The sequence below is a fragment of the Cryptomeria japonica genome, chromosome 8 (assembly GCF_030272615.1).
Source record: "Cryptomeria japonica chromosome 8, Sugi_1.0, whole genome shotgun sequence".
NCBI lineage: Eukaryota > Viridiplantae > Streptophyta > Pinopsida > Cupressales > Cupressaceae > Cryptomeria > Cryptomeria japonica.
The window spans coordinates 24,503,752-24,526,184 of NC_081412.1; the positions used below are offsets into that span (position 1 = coordinate 24,503,752).

The window sequence follows — 22,433 nt, forward strand, 5'->3', positions numbered from 1 at the left end:
CCCCAAATCTTGTAAACTTCAGCAGATGTGAAATCTTGGTGATTCCACCTGGAAATCAGCTAGGGTAGATCTGTAACTACTGAAGCCAATCTTCGTTGTAGGGGTTTTCCTCCTAGGGCTGGAAAGCTAAACAACAACTTAAACTCTCACAAAGGATTTCCTGCAATTGAACAATCTAGAATGAATGAAAATAAGCCTCTTCAGCCCTTTTATAATTTTTTTGGAGAACTTTTCGGAAAACTGATTTTAAAATCACTTTAAATAAATAATTTTTTTTGCTTTGTAAAATGTGACTTTATTTAATTATTTACTTTTCCAACACTAAAGTCACTTTTAAATTCACTAATTTTAGTTGTCTTTTAATTTATGCTTTTTGACAACTTAACAATCAATTATTTAATCATTATTTTCCTAAACACCCAATTGAAGATACAAAAAATATAGAAAAGGTTTGAAAGTGAAATTTGAAGATGCCAACATACTCAGGAACACTCTGGATATCGAACTTACTAAAAATAGATACTTTCAAAAAATAGAATTTTCCTCCAAGAAGTTTGGACTGCACCCAAAATGGTAAAACTGCCCTCAGAAAGAATCCATGGACTCATACTGATCCCCTAAACATAATGCCGATGATTGAATTCCATTCCAAAAAGATTGTCGCTCATCGAGAAAGATAGAGCTAACTACAATGTTGGAATGATTGAAAAAGGTACATTGCAATTCTCCCTCCCCAAAAATTGCTTGTCCTCAAGAAATGCTATCTCATACATTGATTGATCTCGGATTAAGCTCGATGTGATTCTAGGATCCCAGATCATTCTGTGAAATTTTCCTTTACCACGAATTTGTTGCTCCTCTCTGATGCAATCATCCATTTCAAGTTGGTTACACTATGAAGCAATTCCATCAATCATATATATTCTTGGATTCCGAATTTTCATATCATCATGCATATTGAGGCTGGAGGGAAGAACATCTCTTATCAAATTACCAACAACAATCACAAATACCCCTTTTAAATGGTTGGTACAAATGTTAAACTCAGTGTTACAATTGAAATTTGAATTCATAACTATTCTGGGAAAGCTTCTGCTGTCAGAAACTGATAATACCTCAATAGGACTCAAACTCCAAGCGGTATAATGACAATCCCATGCACACAATTTTATGCAATCAACTGCAACCATCAATGCAACACCTGAAAATATGAAGGTTAGCAACTTGAAATGATTGCAACAAACATTAATCACCAGTGTGGAAGTTAGAAACAACTGAACCATGGCGACAAACTCTCCCACAATCTGTTGCATACTACTAAAAATCTACCAAGCTTGTGAAAGTTATTGTTCATCCTCTAATAATGAATGAAGTTAAACAAATTGGAAAATTGGAAACCATGGATTTCTCATTCAATATCCTCCTCAAGATAGTGACCAATACAAACCAAATATTATCATAATGTAGCATCTTACCAATGGGTAATTTCATGGTTCCTATAATCATCTGTTCAATAGGATACAACGTATGCAAACTCGACATGATATCAAAGTCCCCACATACCTTGTGTCCTGCCAATGAGATAACAAAATGTGATGTTTTCATGATGCAAGGGATGGTAGGACTATTATGGGATGTCACATAGTTGAAAAACTTGGACTCGGAAAAAAACTAGCAAGGCCTGAAAATGCGACTTGGCAACTAAAAAAATTGTTTAAATTTCATTAGAAATACTTTTTTGTTTTGCAAAATTCAATGAGGAGATGCATCCAATGAGTCAACAAATGAGTACATAAAAGAAACAAGTTGAGTCTAGTTATGTTTGATTGATTTAAATGTAAAATGGGTACAAAATGGCATCCTCATGTGGAATGCTGATGGCTGATAGTCTGAAACAAAATAAAAGTAGCAAGTTGTTTATGTAAACTAAAAGGAAATACTACATAAAAACATTTTACATCTTCCTCTTCCTAGCTCTAGTGAAAACTAGGGGAGAGGTAGAACTAGAGGGTCTAGTCCTAGGAGTCCGCTGTGGCTCCTCCACCTTGCTCGGCATGATAGGCTGTAGCTTGACCTCCATTTTGAATGTAGATGTTGTTCACACTGGCAATGACTCCTCCTTAAGGTTGGGAGGGTTTTTATTGTTGGAGGAGCAAAAGAGAGCAACCTAAATGAAATGAAATTCACTTTGTGGCATCCCAGACCTATTATCCACCTGAGGCCGGACTCGCGAGTTTCTAAAAACTCACTGAGTACTCTGCGAGTATTTCAACTATGGGATGTCATATCTTGTACATAACTTGGTTCCACAAACATCATCTCATGCCTAGTTATGAAGTCTAGTATATTAACAAGGCAATGCTTCCTACTAATGACATTCTCATAAAACTCATCAATCACCTTATGTCACGTGCATCTTATCTTGTCCACCAGTGTTTGCCAAATTACCAATAATTCTTTGAAACAAATCAATTCATTGGCTGACATTGGCTGATTTAATCAAATTCAGTAGTGTGAAACTGGGACAACAGCTGCAATAATGAAGTATGCTAATGTGTACAGGAGATGTGAGCATAGAAATGATTGAAAACACTCCTTCAAAGACAGGAAATTCTTTATCACTAAGCTTCAACCAATAAATTCCCCATTCCTTGACTGGAAAAAATTGTGAACCCTCCTGTATGCAAGCAACTAAAACCATGTGATGGCTGATTGAAAGGATGACAACTGTACCAAATCTGAAATTTTATCCCATAGACCTCCATAGAATAGTCCCTTTGTCCTAATAAACTTCAAATATACCTAGCTGGTGAACCTCTGCACAAATGCTTCACAATGAAGTAGCTAAATTCATCATATTGCATATCATGATTCCATTCCATATGTCATATAGTGGTGGTGTCTTCAAGACGATGAAGTTTTCATGCATCAAAATATCCGATGTGAAAACTTCATATTCATTCAAATTTAATGACATGATGGAGTGCATGGAGGTTATAATTTTCTTGATATGGACATCATCAATGGCATCCCCAAAGATTTGAAAGATGACAAATATCATTTCCTCACAAACAATATCTAGCATAATGTAACCAAAGTATTAAATAAAGTAACATGCCCCTCTCATCGAGTTTGTAATTAGATCTACATGCTGGTGTTTCCATTTGGAACTCAAACTATTTCAGTTTGTGGTGGTGGGAGTTAATCAGGTGTACTAGATTTGCCATATTTTGTTTTGCGTAGAATTTGGGTGTTGAAAGCCAAATCAATTGCTGTTGTAGGTCAATCTCAGACCTGATTATTTTCTGTTGAATACCAGAAAATTCATTCCTTTGGTGTTCAATGAAGTTTCATTTGGTTTGATGTTTTTTTAGTGAAGACTAGCTAGCTAGTTTATTGGGCAAAAATGGGTATTCTTGATGTATGTAGCTATATTTTTTTTTTGCTGTAATAAATCAATTTCAGACCTTTTCATATCAAAAAACATTTTAGTAATTAGTTTCCTTAATTCGATGCCATTTTATGCAAGACTAGCTGACTAGTTTTGGTATTTTCGGTGAAATTGGCATAATATTTGTAAATCTAGTTTTGAGATCTGAAATTATTCATTAAGTTTTGGTTTTGTACATTATGATTTCCACTTTTCACCTTGATGCACTTGATATTGAAGATGAATGACAATGCTAGTGCTAATGACATCGTTTGTGGATCTTCTAATATACTATTGCCTTCATCATCTAATATGGATGGTGATGATGATATTTTTGAGGACCCATATGTTGACGCGTGATCAATGATGGCTGATTGTTAACACTTGACATTCTAATTTTTAGTTACATTGAGAGGTACAACTATAGTGGTAGCAAGGCATGGAATGTGATAGTGTGATTGTCTTAACAAAATCTATTAAAAAGCCAACATCTGTTTTTAAAAAAACTAAAACTATAAAATAACTTTTAAGTAAATAGAATAAAATAGCTCTTAATAAATACAAAGAAAGTAACTCTGAAATAGTTCTAAAGTAAAATAAAATAACTATTAAGCAAATAAAAAATTTAGAAAATAACTTTTATGTATATAAAATAAAATAAATGTAAATTATTTAAATAAAACTAGCATATCTATCTTTAAAAAATCCATCTAAATATGTAGAGACACATCCTTCTCAAGGTGCTTACTTTTTAATCAATTTTGAATTTGTTATGTATAAGTGGAATAGGCACCTTGAGAAGGATATCTCTCAGCATATTTTAGATAGATTTTTTAAAAGTTAGATATGGTTTTTTTAAATAAATATCATGACATTCAAGTTTAACTAATTGACATTGTAGTATTTTTTATTCTTATGTTGGTTTGTGGTATTCTGAACTTAATTACTACTGCAAGTATGCATATATTTCTGATTTTGTAATGTTTTTGTATGGACAAATCCAACCCCCATTTTTTTTTTGTGTGCAAACCCAATTGATGCCATGAACCCAAGGCTGAACCAGTACCAAGTCTAGTAACTTAGTGATAAACCAATAACAACACACAACAACAACACAATTTAATTTCTAGTTAAAGGCTTAAGTGTTTGTTTCATTTTTAGTTTAGTAACGAGCCAAAATAATTGTGATTTTTAATTGCACACACATCTAGAAAGGAATGACATAATCATGTCTGCACATATTGAGCTGAAATTATCAGTTTTGTGTCAATCAGCACAATTAATGTTTCTTCGTTATTTTCAGGCAGAAGATGAAGCAGGATCAAAGAAAATGTTAGCATCCTCAGAAAGGGATAATGTTATTCTTCAAAACCCTTTCCTGATGTTTTTTCCTTTAGTAGCTGGTGTTTTCCTTAAATACTAATTTAATGAAAACATATGTCGATCATTAAAATTCCTTTTTCAATTGCAGCAAGTCATGGACTGGCATGATGCCTGGAAGAAACTGGATGCAGAAGAAACTGCTGTTGAAAGATCTGAAAAAGAAGGTATATTCTTCTTTGCCCATTGAATTTAAGCTTCATGCAATTAAAATTTGGAAAAGTTTTAATTAGGTGCAAGAAACAACAGTAGAGATAAGCAATTTTTGAAAAAGGTTGTCTGTAGAGAAGAAACACTAATTGTGAAGCTTCCTAAATGTGGTGGCAAGAAAAAAGAAGGATGTCATTACACATTTAAAGATATGGGATTTTCCTGGTCCATAGTTTTTTAAAGAAAGTTTCTGGTTTAACCTGTGTTTATCTTTTCACTACTGATTTTTCATGTCACCTTCACGATCCTTCAATTTGGTGTTATATTAGAATTCTAGTGATTAGCTATAAAACGTTTGAGATACCCTTATAATTTAATCCTTCTGAAATCATTATGGTGATTACCTTGCCCCCATTTTCCAGGCACTTTGCATGTTGTACCAAAACAGTGCTGCTCATATATTCCACAAAATGAGCTTGGTATAACAATCAGATTTTTTTTTGTAGTCTATTCTTTTGTGCTCTTCTCAAATGATGAATAGATGGGACTGCTAGCAAATCACTATGGTCATTCTGAGTTAAAGGGAACACTAATAGCAATTAAGACATACTAACGTAGCCCAAGTGCTATATTGATATAAGGGCATTTGGGATGTAAGGAACCCCTTTTATAGTTAATCACTAGAAGCATGGTGTAATGAGTTAAATACAAATTTTAATATATATAGTTTCATGTGAATTTTTAGGCAAACTACCTGAGTGAAAGGGGCATCATTAAAAAATGTGTAGTTTATGGAATAAAAAATATTTGTTGACGGAAATGTTGACTCTGCATTTCACCAATAGTCATTGAAATATTAGTTGAAGATGATGTGTGAGCGTGATCTTTTCATTAATGTTGGGTAGTTAAAGTGTTTTAACAGTGTGCCAGTGTTAATGTTATCTAATGCACAAGGAATGACATTGGAAGCCAATTATGGGCTAGTATGTGTGTTTAGCTGCTGGTGCAGTCTAATGAGATGTATGAATGTTCTAGTGCTTTGCATGTTTTATCATGATCCTAGCTTCATTTGTAATATTTCCAACTGGAAATTTTCGCCATTAAAAAATGTGAGTGAACACAAATACATAATCATAGTCAAACAATGCTACGATCAAGGTGCATTTGATTTTTCTCCCCATATTGTAAAAATACAATCTCGGTTAGGGCTTGGGTCCAGGATGGCCTGGGGCTTGCCCAGGGTCTGGTCTGGCAGAAAAAACATAAAATAATGCTGAATGGTTCATTGTACTATGAGATGTTAGTTTAGTGCTTGAACTGCAAACTCCCTTTTGTTTGTGGTCCATTCAGTATTTGCATCGGTGGACAGTGGAGCTACCCAGTTAACATGTTTACCATGCTACAGCAATTTCAGTCTGATGCAGGTTGCTCCCCTCCCTGTTTTCCCAGCTTGACTTTGCAGAGTATTGAAATAAAGAGATATGTGGGCCTTGTCATGTCAGCTTGACTTTCAGAGGATCAAAATAAAGAGATGCGCATGGGCATATATGCATACATGTCTTTTGACATTTGACTTTGAATCATATCATTTTTTATATTAAAATATAAATACTAAGTTACTAGTCTTGGTACTGGTTTGGGTTTGAGTGTTTGGTTTGCAGGTTTTCCCAATATGTTTTTTGGGTTGGGTTTGACCATACAAAAACATATACATATTTGCAGCAGTAATTAAGTTCAAAATACACTATACATAGCTTTTTATATTATATAATAAACAAAACCACCATATAAATAGTCAAATATTAGTCAAACTCAAATGTCATGATATATATTAATGTTAAATAATAATGTCAAGTGTCAACAATCAGCCACAATTGATCAAAAATCATATTGCTCTTAAAAAATATCATCATCACCATCCATATTAGATGATGTAGGTATTGACAAATTAGAAGTACCACAAATTGAAGAGCACTTAGATATATTGAGGGTGGGAGGGGGGTGGGGGGCGCAGGGGGGTGAATCCGTATAACAACAAACTTTTACTTTCAAAACTTAATTAACCACAATAGCAATACTTCAAAACTTAATCGTCCACAGTAGTAACACATATGCAAGATCTAACAATTAGAAACACAAGATGAACACACGATTTACGTAGAAACCCTTGTGGGAGAAAACCGTGGCAAAATATTGCTTGTATTAGAAACTTTTTACAATTTTTGTAGGCATCAACCCACAGGAGACACCAATCTCCTTTAGATGATTCATAGGCACCAACCCATTGGAGACACCAATCCTCATAACTGAGCACCAACTCAGCAAGACACCAATCTCCTTGAATACGAGGCACCGACCTCCAATAGAGTAATGGGATAATTATTTGACTTTTTTCTTGAATCAGTTCTGAGTCTGCTTTATAAATCGACTTTAGACTTGGCTCAATACTTCACCAAATCTGCCTCAACATATTCTTTATATATCTCTTAGATATGCCCCAAAAAACTTCACCAATTTGCTCCAATAACCCTTGTAAATCTGCTCAAAAGGGCTTTTCCAAATCTGCAAATAATCTTCAATAATTTCTGATCAAAATTTGCAATAAATCACCTTTTGAATCTGCTCTTTGGTCTTCTCTAGGCCTTCTCTAGATAGGAATAATCTTCTTTAATTGCTTGCCAAATAAACCTCAAATGATCTTCTATTTATACATGCTAAAGGACCTCTTTATCCAACGGGTGCAAACCTCCAAACCAGGTCAGCCAAGGCACAAATAAATAATTTTATTTATTTAATTTTACTTGCTCAAGATGGGTGCTCATATCAAGGAGGTTAGCACAATAAATTGATTTAATTTAACTTCCAAACTAGGCACCCAAATCAAGAGGGGTCAGTGTAATGTTCCCGATATAATTAAATAATATTAATTATTGTATGGCCCTAAATTTAATATCAAAATCTTTCGGGCCCCCTTTTTATTTTATTAGTTAAGTTATGCTTGCTGTGTCGGCCTGTTTGTAACCCTTCGGGAAACTTCCCGGAGCCCATATATATGGCCGAGTTAGTCATTGTTGTATGGATGCAAATTTGGTATTTTTCTTTGTTTGTTTGAATTCCAGTTGGAGTTCCGTTGTCAGCCATTTCGGAGGTGGAAGATCCTCCCTACTTGGCATCTGTAGTTTCGGTGGGAGTAATTCCTCACCCTACTCTGCTCTGCTCTCAGTTCCGAGATTATTGTAATCAGAAGTGTTATCATTATTGAATCTGAATTTCCAGTTGCATGTCTAGTGTGTTCATTCCTATGCCAAATCGTGTTAATCTAATTGTCTACCTTGCAAGGCATAGTATTTTGTGATTGAAGTTGTCCGTGCATAGCTGGTGGTGAATCGACAACCATATTCATTGTGCGAAGAGAAGGGAACCGTTCTCGTACGACCACTAGACCGTACGCTAGGTTGAGGGAAGTGACCGTACGGTCACCTTCTTACAGTACGTGCAACACAATACCACCGTACGATGGCTCGACTACCACACCAAACCGTACGGATCGAAGGGTTTGACTGTCGTGTAACTGTTGACCATACATACCATACGTCTAGCACCAAAACATTACCGTACGAGGTGAGAGTGGGGGTGTTGTACGACAGGAAGAGCGTCGGTACATTACAGTGGTATCAAAGCTGGTGATTCTACTAGCCTGTCGGGAGAATCATGGCACCGAGTGAAGGATTGATAGATGCGCTGAGGGAGTTAAGAAGTCAGCAAGAGCTTTGCCAGATCCTTGCAAGAAGGCCTGCCATATGTTCTCTATCCCAGATTTCGGCGAATTGGAAGGAACATCTGTTGGTTGAATACTCCAAGAATACATTTGCATGCGAGCTGATGGATGGTCAAGTACAGGATGACGGATACAAGGTGGTTGATGACATCATTTACTACAAGGACAAAATCTATTGGGTGCCCAAGTCCAAGATGAAGGAAAGAATTCTAAAAGAAATGCGCGACTCTCCCTTGGCCAGCCACTCGGGATATTTGAAGATCTATAGACAAATCCGAGACAAATTTTCTTGGAAGGGCCTTAAGAATGATGTTCTACAGTATATGCGTGAATGCTCCACCTGCCAGTAGAACAAATCCGAACACACCTTACCTGCTGGACTATTTCAACCGTTGCCAATCCTCGACCAGAAGTGGGATAGCATCTTGATGGATTTCATTACCGGGCTTCCCATAGTGTAAGGAAAGGATTGCATCTTCGTTGTGGTAGATTGTTTGACCAAATATGCCCTTTTCTTTGATATCTCCACCAGATGCCAAGCAATTCAAGTGGCCGAGTTGTTCTTCCATGAGGAAGAGCGACATCTACATAAGAAGAACCTATTGCAGATGAGTTTTGAGATTTCAGACCATCATTGGGAAAGGACCTATGTTACCCCAAGTTTCCGGGACGGGGGGACGGGGGGACGAGTTTCTGGGACGGCAAATTTTTTTCCCAAATTTGGGGACGGGGGGGACGGCAAAGGGGACGGCTGTATAAAATATAGGGAAAATTTAAAATATATAGGAAAATTCTAAATGTTCATATGAAAACATGGATAAAGCATGCATCTATACATTATATTCATATGAAAACATGGATATAGCATGTGTATGATACTATGAAAACATTTTAGAATGCAAACATCGAACATACAACATTATCAATAGACTCAATACTCAATATGCACTCATAATTCAGAATTTCAATTCATTCACATTGTCAATATGCATATCATAATAGATATTAAAGAAATAAAATACATAATGGAGCCTAATCAGACTCAGAGGTTAAATTTTCACTACTTCCATCAGCGCAGTTCCCCCCTATAACTTTTGACGGGGGTTTGGGGGCAGCGCCCCCAGCTTGGGGTCAAGGGGCATCGCCCCTTGCGGGGTCAAGGGGCAGCTTTAGGGTTTGAGAGGAGGGAGGGGAGGAATTGCACTTTTTAGGGTTTGAGAGGAGGGAGGGGAGGAATTGCACTTTTTAGTGTTAAAAAAAAGGCGAACTTTGCCGAATTGGTGTGGGTACTCACCAAATTCACCTTGGATTCCCCATGCTAGACTTGTAGTCATGCCAGATCCAAATTCACACCTTGGCCGAATCAAACTAGGACCTGGGTTTTATAGGGACTGGACTGATAACAGAGATATAATATTGTAAAAGAAATTTGCCGAATTGGCGGGGGTACTCACCAAATTCACCTTGGATTCCCCATGCTAGACTTGTAGTCATGCCAGATCCAGATCCACACCTTGGCCGAATCAAATTAGGATTTGGGTTTTGTAGGGACTGGACTGATAACATAGATATAATATTGTAAAATTATCTATCTATCTATCTATATCTATATAGATGCAACCATACAAACCTATACCCAAACCGTGCCATGCCCCTGCCATGACTTCTACATTTTCAGGAATTTGTCTGACTTCCCAATTTTGTCATGATCTAGATCAGACCTAGACAAGTGGAAAGGAAACAATCTAACCCTGTACTATTGCATTATCTGTTAATTCAGCCTTAATCAACAATTAAACAATAATAATTAAGCAGATTGTATTAAATAATGGTAATAGCAGACCATCCCTCCTTTCCTTATGTTATCGTTTTCCCCAAGCAACAATTAAATAATTGGTTAAGTGAAGAGAGTATTGTTAAGGTGCGATGGATGGGAAGTTAAGAAACTGTTCCATAAGATTAAGCAAGCATTAACCAAACAGTCACCTCTCTTACAAATGGTGGTGAACACATAAGGGGTCATGACTGCCCACCATCCACGGGAAAGTATAAGCATCCAATACAGGAAACCAAGAGGGCATCGAAGAAGATCATATTTTATTACTGGCAATCATTGTTGTAACAGCAGATTGGTATGCTGTATCTCACTTATGAACTAAGTGCTTATTTACAGTAATGTTATATTTGAATTCTATTAGGAATAAGGGGCAGATATATGGCCTATAATATAAGCTGTTTTATTTATTCTTATCTATACATATAACAGAAATAATGCCAACAAGATTTATTTGTTAATAATAGGGAAATCAGATTTATATTACAATTATGCTTGATTTCATTTATTTATATATACATTCATAATACATGAGAGATTAGCATATCAATGACCCAATTTTTAATCATTCTCTATTGTCCCTCATGAGGATAAGTTGGTTTTGTTAGAGAAAGGTGGTACTAATATCTCACAAAGTAGGTAAGCCTCAAGAGGTGGTATGGACTGGTGTTCTTGAAACCCTTAGGGGGACCAAGAGGTTGTATGGACGGGTGTTCCTGAAACCCTTGGGCTTATTTGTGGGGAATGGTTTTCTAGCGCACTAACATAGTAATTACCCATCCTCCGTTAGGGTTGATGATTAGGAAAGAAGTAAGGATTATATGGTAGTTATGAATTGTATTACGAATACTAATTGCTCTCTAGTTTTAATAATCTGATGTAAGGCATAATAATGTATAATGATGTATATTTAATTATTGGGAAACAGGCAGACTTCTAGTAGGGGACATTACAAACTGGGGGAAAAAAATTCTCTGTATTATTTCAAACCTGTGCCTAAATCGACACAAATGATAAATCATTTAATCATAAAACATACGTTACATTTAATGATGATGATACAAACAATATTGTAAGAATAGTTTGTATTCTGCTTGCCTTATGAAATTTCTTATTTATGGCAAGTTTGATTTCTTGTCTTTACTACGGATGAATAGAATTTTTATAGTCCTTCATAACTAATCATGCTCTAAAGAATTTTGATGGTTCCATCTTTCAATTTTTGCTAATTTAACTGTCAATTCAGTAAGCAGAGAAATTTGTGATGGAGGTTGAGCATATTTGACAACTTATAGCCTATCTAGGGGGTAGACCCTTTTAAGTACTAGTTTCATTGCATATGTTTCAAACCCTGTTTGGGAGATTCCTTGCAAATTCAACTTTTGTATTAAATGTGCCACTCTTATGTCAATTTTGTGCCACATGTGTGCATGTCTCTGGTGCTCTTTAATTTATTTTGATTCCTTTTCCTTACAGTACCTCAGTCAAATGCTAATTTATGCTCATATTACACTATTTTCTATTTTTCAATCACATACCCTGTTGGTCATATTGTTATTGATGTCAAAGTCACTGCAGAAGGAAATCCTTGTCAAAGTATTATTCATATCGAAGGATGGCCAACTTCAGTTATTGCATCACTGATATTACATCTATAGATAGAGGCCTTAGATTTTGCTATATTATACCCATATTGTAGAGGGTGAAACCATGGGTGGGTTATGCTATGGTCTTTGCAACTAAAATTTGCGTCTACTAGGTTATTAGACAATATACGTAACCCTCGGCATTGTTTACTTCTTTGGGACGAGCCAGGAAATTGGGAAATAATTTCTTCATTCAACTTCCTCTTGTTTCCCATCAAAGACAACCATTTTTAAAAAACTAGGGTCTATTACAGACTTAGGGCAACTAGGGTTTCCCAAGAGATTTGAAATTTCAAATGCGTAATAGCGAAATTACTGGACAGAAAGCTTAGGAAATTGAGACTTAAACTTATTGCAAGTAAATTAGGGCATAAGTGGAGCAATTAGACTTACTGCTTTTATGCTGTTGCAAACGCTAATCGGAAGCAAGGAAAACCCTCTGCAAAACTTGAGCAATTGAACAGATTGGACACCTTTTTGGAGCTCTGGAGCCAAGGTAGGTTGTGAATGAATGAGAAACTGAAAACCAATTCAGAAATACTAAGAGTCGGGGGGAGGGGTGAATCAGTATTTCAAAAATTAGTACATGAAGCAACACAAAATAAGCAGATTAAACATTCAAAGAGAGGACACATAATTTATCTCGTGGAAAACCCTCTCGGGTAAAAAACCACGGCATCAAAACCTTTCATTAATACAAGTGGGCACCAACTCGAATTACAAAATAGAGCACCAACTCCGTATGACTGAAGCACCAACTCCAATCAGCTAAGGCACCAACCTCAGTCTAGACATGAACACAACAGTGTATTGTAAAATAACTCATGCAACTCAAACAGGTAGTACTTTAAATACATACTTCATTTCATGTGTATGAATTTAAACACTATTTTCTGAATAACTCTGCTCAATAGTTGTCAATGTATCCGATACAATCCAGCATCAATGTTCAGACTAAACAGCTATCTGCCACACGAACCCCAAGATGCAACACACTAAACCATTCTTCAACATATGGTATCTCACAGATTCATTGCTCCATACGAACTATTCCCTGGTGCTTTATATACTCACAGCTTGAAAATCATCTGTTTTTTTTCAGCCCGATACTCATTCAAGCATAGATAAGCTTTTTTAAAAACACACTTGCAAAGTAGCACCCTTGTTCCCTTATATGAACATGGCAAATAAGAATAAAGTCACTATTTCACGCCCACGAACTCCTGAAGCGACCTCAATTTTAAATTCTCCAAAAATTTCAATATATCAGCTGAGGCTATTCACCGACATGACTACAATATTAAAAATGAGCACTTCAAGCTCAGTTGTTCTCTATCGTAGAATCTAACCCCAAGCAGAGAAATATTGCACCAGACAAAAAAATCATTCTCTTTTTGCATACGTTAAGAACATTTTCAGGAAAAGAAATGTCTCACAACAAAAATTATCCTTCTGAAATTTGTTTCTGAGCATATCAAGAGTAAACGTTTGAACTCATAATATGCTTTTCAGAGTTTTGACAACTCTTGCAACTCCCCATACATGTGGCGGCAGCAGAAAAAAACGAACTCCCGTAACATCAAATATAGATCAAATTTATAAAACAAACCCGATATCTTTTCTAAGCCATCATCAATACACAGAAAAAAGAACTCCACGTCTATACTTTCTGACAGAACAGCTCCATCCCATCTGCCGAAACCAAACAATTCAGAACATGAAGCAGTGATATATTATTCTGGGACACAATTTGTATATCCTGAAGCCACATTTTTCAAACTAATATCGCATACTAACAACAATGTTACTTTGCTCCATACAAACATGCAGTTCCAAAAATCCATATCAGCAAGAAACACGTATATTACAGCCACGTAAAAGATGTCAAACTAACAATTTTAAAGAAATGGCCATCTCACAAAGAGCTTCAACCCAAGACAGGTCGTAAAAGATAACTTCCACGATATAGACATCAATGTATAGAGCATGACATGTGCCGAGAGTTCATAGCATCCCCTTTGAGTCAGAAACATAGCCACAAAAGAACAAAAGGAACCGTATCTCAGAATCAAACAAAATACGTACCAAAGAAACTACCATCGAAGCTGGCTCTTGTAACTTCTGAACACAAATCACACAGCAGATGAAATAGACACTCAACCAAGAAGCTCAACATAGTAGGAACAGCTAACAAGGCACACAAGCAACCAGCTGAAATAGACACTCAATCAACAATGACATCAATGACAAAATTCTCTACATTCTCCCCCTTTGTCATTGATGGCAACCCAAGATTGAAGCGTTTTGTCTTAAAGAGCTGATTTTGGAGACTAAGAGACTGCTTACTAAGAAGATCTTTCAATTTGATAATGTGTGGTTTGTTTGGCATATTACACCTTGGGTTTGGTTAATAATGGAAAACATATCAGTTATGGAGGTGATGGTATGGATTAGAAGATGGGACGGCAATCTTTTGACCACACATAAGCATGAATCCAAGCTAGATCATGGTGACAAGAAATGTAGCATGGTTGACATTCATGAGAGGATAGATAAACATGTGGATGTCATAGCTTCAAGACTTGATATGCTACAAGTTTGGGCTGTCAAGTGTATGCAAGTTTGTCCTTGCATTGAAGATTTCCAAGGTAATGAAAGGAAGGGTACAATCATTCATAAATCTCTAGTTAAGGACAGCAGCATTATACTCTTTTATTTACATGAACTTGCAACCCCTATTCATAGAGAAACTAGTAAAGGTGAGCCTACAAATGATGGCATGCAAGATGCATATGTTGGGCATGGTTATTATGATGATGTATAGTTTGAGGGGACTGAATTTATTCACCTTGGAACAACAGCATTAAATCAGTCCCAAGTAATGGTTGAGGGCTGGATTCAGAAGGCAAAGGGAGCTAATTTGATAGCCAACAAGCCAAGTTTCCCCTGCAACAAATTCGGGATACACACCACTCCATAGTTGATGATGAGTGAGAGCTTTCTAATACTGAAACTTTTGTTGATGTTGACAATATTATTGGTGGACATAATGATTCTATGGATGTTACTATTAGTGGACCAGCCACTCATGAGTTGACTTTGGGTGTCGGTGATGGCATCTACATTGTAAATTTGATGATGGCACCTAATTCTTGTGACTGTACAGCTGCTTATTGGTTGGCATTTGAGCCAAATGGCATGGGTTGTTTAGTGACGATTGACTGTCCTACATGACTGTTCATTACATTTTTAGAATTGTTTGGGTCTACATCAGCTTTGGGTATGCATAGGAGTGTGTGGGAACAAGATTACTTGATGGGAAATCCTCATGAGATGAGTCTTCTACTTTTGCTTTGGTATGGTGACATCATTGCCATCCTATTTGTTGCTAGTCTGAGATATAGCAGCGATTGCTACTTCATCTCATACAACAGGTTTTATATTTGGGATCCAGTCATTGATCAGTTGGGTGTATTGTTTCACATGGGTTCCATTGTGTTGCTTCACAGTTTGTGGTGTATTGACATTAATATCAGAGTAGTGCAGCGTTTTGGTGGAGCAGCAATTCTGTAGTTGATATGGGATCTCGGAATTGGGGTTCAACATGCAGATATAGATTGCTTGAGGGCAAGCAATCTTTGGGAAGGGAGGAATGTAATGTCCCCCTTTTGAAACATTAAAAAGTCAATCAAATAATTAAGTTTTAAGTTGTCAAATTATATCAAATTTAATGACAACTTAATTTAATTATTTATAGAGTAATTAAAGTGACTTTTTATGTCAATAAAGAATAATAAAATAAAAGTCACTTTATTATTATTATTATTTCCCATTTGTATAACTACATATAAAAGTGAGGGAAATATGAAAGGGCTTTTGGAAGCTTCTTGAGGAGTTTCTATAAAAGACTGTTGACTTGGTGGTTAGCACCTCCTTTGGGGTTCACGACATGGCTTAACTGCCTCCCGTGGATCTGGGTAAGTCTGGCATTTGTAGCGGGCGTTGACAACTTGAGCTTTTGGCACAAGGGCAAACATACCTACAATTGGTATCAGAGCCTTGGGTCACAGGTTTGAATCCCGGGAGGTCTCCTTCATTCCGTCAGTGCAGAATCCTCAGTCGGTGCTGAGGGGGAGATTGTTGACTTGGTGGTCAGCAACTCCTTCGGGGTTCACGGCATGGCTTAACCGCCTCTCGTGGATCTGGGTAAGTCTAGTGTTTGTAGCAGGCGTTGACAGCTCGAGCTTTTGGCGCAACGGCAAACATACCTACAAAGGCAGCTCGGGCTTCATTTTTTAGCATGCTTGGATATTTATTTACTCTTGGAGAATTTGGGAGCTTCTGGCTTTCAGTTCAGAAACTAGATGATGGAAACCCTTGGAGTTTCTCAGTTATGTGGACGAAAACCCATTCAGCCGTTGGGGTGGATTCATTCCAGAATTCAAATTGAGCTTATTTGCAGACTAATGATGTTGATTGAGCTACATCCAGCTAGGGTTTTGAGTTATTTGCAGGTCTGGTATTTTGTAATAATCTGAAAATTAAGATATTTCATGCTGAATATTGCCGTTACCACTTGTTGAATATTACTGCTTCAATTGAATATTGTTTCCCTCTTTAAGTTAGGTGTGAATTTGATATTTTATATCTGCCGTCAAATACATATTGGCAAATCAATATCTTAAGCTGTGGCTCGGTTACATTGTAAAGTCTTGGTTTTTAAAATAATTGGCGGGGAAAATGAATCAAGTCTGAATTAAACAAAAAGGAAGGCATTGAATTAATATGAATCTTGACTGCCGTATCTTCTTAAAGTATCTTTTTTGTATCTGATCCTCACGTGGGGGGCAGAGACCTTGCTTATTGAGCAAATCATGACCTTTATAATATCAGTCAAAGGGAAGTTCAATGCAGCTAGAAGACAAAATACAGAAATACAAATAAAACCAAACAGGGAAAGAACCAAGGTCAAACGAAAGGAAGAATCGCAGCTTATGGGAGACAAGGCCTGATGCGGTAGCAGTCCTTTGTCTCCTAGTTCATAGCAATAAATACTTTGATGAGTTGAAAGCAGGTTGAATTGATTTTTGTTTGGTTTTTCAAGCTTTACGTGGCAGCCAGGAAGAAGACAATAGAATTAAAGATAAACAAATCAGAAAAAAGACAAATGTAGAGGTCAAATAAAAACAAATCAGAAAAAGACAAAAAGGTGGTGGTCAGAGAAAAACAAATCAGGAAAACCATATAGTGGAGGTCACATTTGAAGGCTACGGCCTAGTTTGGAGCTCCAGCAAAAGTGGTTCGATGGGTCATGAATATAAATTCCCAGTTCTGAAATAATTCATTAAAATCTCTGTTTTTTATCTGAAACATTTATTGTGAAATGTTGTTATTAATCCACTCTCAAACAGGAATAGCTGTTATGAGAAGCTTGGTTTTAGTACCATGTTGAATGTGCATTGAACTGGTATAAATCTGTAGCTTTGTGTCCTTCAGCAACAGAGCATTTATTTGGTTCAAATTGATGTGAAATTTTCTGTTTGAAAACAAACCTTAAATCATTGCAAAACTGTACTAACTTCAAGGATTCAAACAAACTATCTGACTTAATGCTATTCACTGAATCTGGGAAAACAAAGGACAGCTAGTGGATGTTTTATGAAACCATTACATTCTGAAAACAATGTCTTTGACTCTTTGCAATCCAAAACATTTCATCTCCAGAACTCATGCAAACTGTTTGACAAATTGTCACTGTGAAAAAGGCAAAAAAACGCTGATGCAAACTGGGGTAGGACACTACAGGCTGGCAAAAGAAACTGCTTTGACACATACAAATAGGGATCAAGTTCCTTCCTCATAAGTACAATTTCACATCTGCAAATCACTTACCTCTGCTCTGCATATTAGAATTAGGTCTGATTTTTACATCTGCACTTCAAAATTTTGAAGATTATTTCTCAAAGGCAGGATTAAGGATTCCTAAAGGACAAACCTGAGCATGATCTAGAGGGGTATAAGGACTGCTAGAAGGGTGGAGATTTTGGATGCATGTAAGGACAAAAGAGGGCGGTGAATCCACATGTTCAAGGACAAGACTCTAGGTAAGGTGGGATTTCTTGATGCAAGCGATATAGATAAGTGTGGAGCAGGATTCCTAAGCAAAAGGACTTGCCTTGGGTGGTATTCTCATATGCACAAGGATTAGGATGTTTGTGCTAGGTGGTAATGATGTGTTGGTAGGGACAAGAGCGAGTATGCTAGGCAGGAATTTGGGTTGGTTAAGGACACATCATTCTGAGCTCAATTCCTTGATGAGGAAGGACAACTGTTGAGCGGGATTTGATGTAGTATAGGGACTCAATGCAAGGCACCTATAGGATGTGTTTGAGGACAATGCAAAGCAACCATGCTGATGCAGATGAGCACATTTTGATGGTGGTGAAGGACTTGACCTAGTCAGAATTTCACCTTACCCAAGGATTGATAAGGGCGCATTTGAGATATGTCCAAGGACAAAACAATGCAGGTTGGGTGCCATTCCTTGCCAAACAATGACAAAAGTAAGGGTGCAAATGAGATAATGCAAAGGACAAATGAATGGGCACAAATTTAGAGGAATCCGTGGACAAAGGACTAGCACAAGCAAACCTCCCTATTAGACAAGGATAAAGTGTTGAGCGTAGGTGAGGGTCAATGAAGGACAAAAATGCATTCCACTCATCAACCTAGGATTGAACTCCAAAAATTTAGACAAGGATTTTGATCATTTTCCCCTCACTTCATCCTATCAAGGTTGGAAAATCCGACCTTGACAAGGAATTTTCCTCGTTAAGACATTGAATCCTCAAATATTTCATCATTCCTCAACACCTTGTAACCTTAAATCTGCTTGACAAATTTGCAACATTTTTTGCATTTTGACAGCTATGACAACATTTGCATTTTTCAACTTCTAACCTCGGTCCTAACACTTGATCATGGATTCCGGACTCTAAACATGACTTCCTGATGTGACTACACCCTCAAGGATAACATTGTATCCTAACTCATTTCAAGTACAGGTCAACATGTTCATTCCCTGACCGACAAGACTAAACCCTTCTCGCAAGCAAAAGGTAAAAACTACAACTATTGCCAAGCTAAAGATAACTAAGCTAAAACACTATGCTGGAAAGAAAAAAGTGGGGGTCCCCATTTGCAATGGGGCAATCTGTGAAAACGTCACAACACAACCCTCCATCTATACTCAACAAACAACTTGTTTATCAAATTCCCTCTTAATTCGCCACCTTCATTCCCTCTATTCACGTCATGCAGCCATGTAGGAAGCTGCTCAATATGCAAAGATCAGTGCTGGCTATGGGAACCCCCCAATTCATTGGATATTGAGCTTTCTTTCTCATTGTCGCCCTATTGAGAACCACCCCTCCCCAAAGGAGCATTTTATTGTCATGCATAACCTGATCTAACAACCAAACCTGCTGCTTTGATAAATGTTGTCAAAACCCAGGTCTCTACTATTCATGGAGTGGGCAAAGGAGTGAAAGAAAATGGCCTCAATGCACCTATTTTCTAAAACTGATTTCTTTACTTGATTGCCAATAGCAAACTCCTTGTGGATTATAATTAGTAGCACCACCACATTGTGGTTTTGAGGGTGACCTCTAGCTTGACTTGGCTAAAGACAGATATGTTGAGCTCATATAGGAGAGAGGTTACAATTGGTCTTCCTCAAAACAAAAGAATTCACTTCTCCATTAGTCTAGCCTAGTCAATCAACTTGCTTAAAGTATTCCTCATTGTATTCACCATCCTTCACTTGAGTCATCCACCTCTAAATGGACTCAATTATTTGAAAAGGAATTGGCTATTGGATCCTATATTGGCTCTAGAGATCCCATGTTTCTCTCTAACCCCTAATGAGTCACACTCTGTCTTGAAAATCTATCACACAATGATTGTCTGTGCTTAACCCTGTAGTCAGTTTTTATGGATAGTCTTCATCTTTTTTGCCACTATGCTTCATGCATATGAATTGTTTAGTGTTGTGACGTATTCACACATCACCCCATTGCAAATGGGGACCCCCACTTTTTCGCTTTCTAGGTTAGTAGTCTTAGCTTAGCTATTGGTAGTAGTAAGGTCTTTTGCTATTAGCCTTTCGTTTGAAGAAGTGCACTTTCTTAGGTGGCTACGCAATGGTAGTCATTTCTACCTCCTTAGGTTAGAAAGAGGTCGAGTGATGTCAATTTGAGCATAGTAGGTAAGGAAGGTCAGTTGCAGGAGCAAAATTTGACTAAGTATGGGAAAATTTCCTTTTCTCTTCCATGGAATAGGTGTCAAGTCAAGTGTCGATTTGAGCGTGACAAGCCAGGAGGTTGATGGATGCATACCTTGGATCAAGTTTCATCAATTATGCAAAGTTTCCTTCTTCATCCAAGTGATATGATCATACTTCATTGAGAGGCAGGTTGAAAGGACAAAATTTGACTATGAGAAAATTTCCATTGCTCCCTCTCAGGAGCAAATTTCACTTCCTTTGCTCCTTCTTAGGAGTGAATTTGACTTCCTTTTCTATTGCGACCCCGGGCATGACTCCCATTGCATTTTTAAGGTCTGAAATGGATGCAATGGATCTAATTGAAAGGATGAATCGATGAGGAGGTTGATAGAAAGGCCAAGGATGGTGAGTGTTCTCCACTTCCATTGCTCCTTCTTAGGAGCGAAATCTTCTTCCTTTGCCTCATTCTTGGAGCAAATTTCTGTTCCATTGCTTTGGTTTTGGAGCGAACTTCCTTTGCTTGGGTTTTGAAGCAAATTTCTTCCTTTGCTATCAAAGGGGGCTGGCTGCACTTTATCAAGTTGCAGGAGCAAAATTTGGCTAAGTGTGAGAAAATTTCCATTGCTCCTTCCTAGGAGCGAAATTCACTTCCTTTGCTCCATTCTAGGAGCGAATTTTACTTCCTTTGCTTTTTCTCAGGAGTGAATTTTCTCTCCAAGCCTCTTATGACATCTAAAACCCCATTTCATCACTAGGTGATGTCTTAGTTTGAGCAGTGAATGCAATCTTCAATCAACAACCTTGAATTTGGGCCAAGTAAAAGATCATTTCCATTGCTCCCTATCAGGAGCGAAATTTACTTCCTTTGCTCCCTCACAAGAGCGAAATCCTCTTCCATTGCCCTCATCTTGGAGTGATTTGAACTTCTTGAGCATATTTGAGAGTAAGGAGCAAGTTTAATTACCTTCAACATCATTTTGATCATGGAAAGAGGTTAACGCATCATAATTTTGACAAAGGGAAGGATCGAGATAGCAAATTTGGAGTGACTTCCTTTGCTCCTCTCCAGGAGTGAAATTGACTTTCATTGCTTTCCAATGGGAGCGAAATTTGCTGTCTTTGCTCATTCATAGGAACGAAGTCATCTCCAAGGCATTCGTTGAAGGTGTTTGATGACCTTTTATGCTTAGAAACTAAAAAACTGAGGTATGAGCTGTTGAAACCAAGCTAGATGGCGAATTTGAGGTGATTTGAAGTGATTTCCTTTGCTCCCTTTTAGGAGAAAAATTCACTTCCATTGCTCCTCAATTGGAGCGAATTTCCCTGCCTTTGCTCTTTCATGAGAGCGAATTCGCCCCTAAGGCCTCACATGAAGGTAATTTGATGCATTACGTGGATGGAATGGAGGGTAAATGGAGGAGATCAAGCTAAGTGTCGAAATTGAAGTGATTTCCTTTGCTCCCCTTTAAGAGCGAAATCTACTTCCATTGCTCCCTGATTGGAGCAAATTTCTCTTCCTTTGCTCCTTCATGAGAGCGAAATGACTTCCCAAGCAGTCTTTAATGGTAATTTGATGAATTTTTGCACATGAAGACTAAAACCTTGAGGCATGATTGGTAAAAGAGAGACAAATTGATGGAATAGGGCTAAGAGCAGATTGGAAGGTGATTTGAACTTAATTGCCTTTGCCCCTCCTTAGGAGCGAAAATCACTTCCTTTGCTCCTCATTAGGAGCGAATAGGCCTTCCTTTGCTCTTTCATGAGAGCGAATTTGCTTCCAAAGCCTCCGTTAATGATAATCTAACACATCTACACACATGGGTAGCAAAATCACAAGGTATGAGTTGATGAATGGAGGGCAAGTGGATGAAAACTGAGCTAAGTGTCTAAATTGTAATGATTTCCATCGCTCCCCTTTAGGAGCAAAATGT

The 22,433-nt window shown here is 37.3% G+C and overlaps 1 protein-coding gene across 2 annotated transcripts in view; it reads left to right on the forward strand.

Moving 5' to 3' along the window:
* Positions 1 to 22,433, forward strand: part of LOC131078569 (uncharacterized) — a 97,988-nt gene that overhangs the window by 22,598 nt on the left and 52,957 nt on the right. For both annotated transcript variants that reach the window (XM_058016305.2, XM_058016304.2), the window contains exons 2-3: positions 4,734 to 4,787; positions 4,902 to 4,977. In XM_058016305.2, coding sequence (XP_057872288.2) covers positions 4,734 to 4,787; positions 4,902 to 4,977 — 130 coding nt within the window. The remainder of the gene's footprint in view (positions 1 to 4,733; positions 4,788 to 4,901; positions 4,978 to 22,433) is intronic.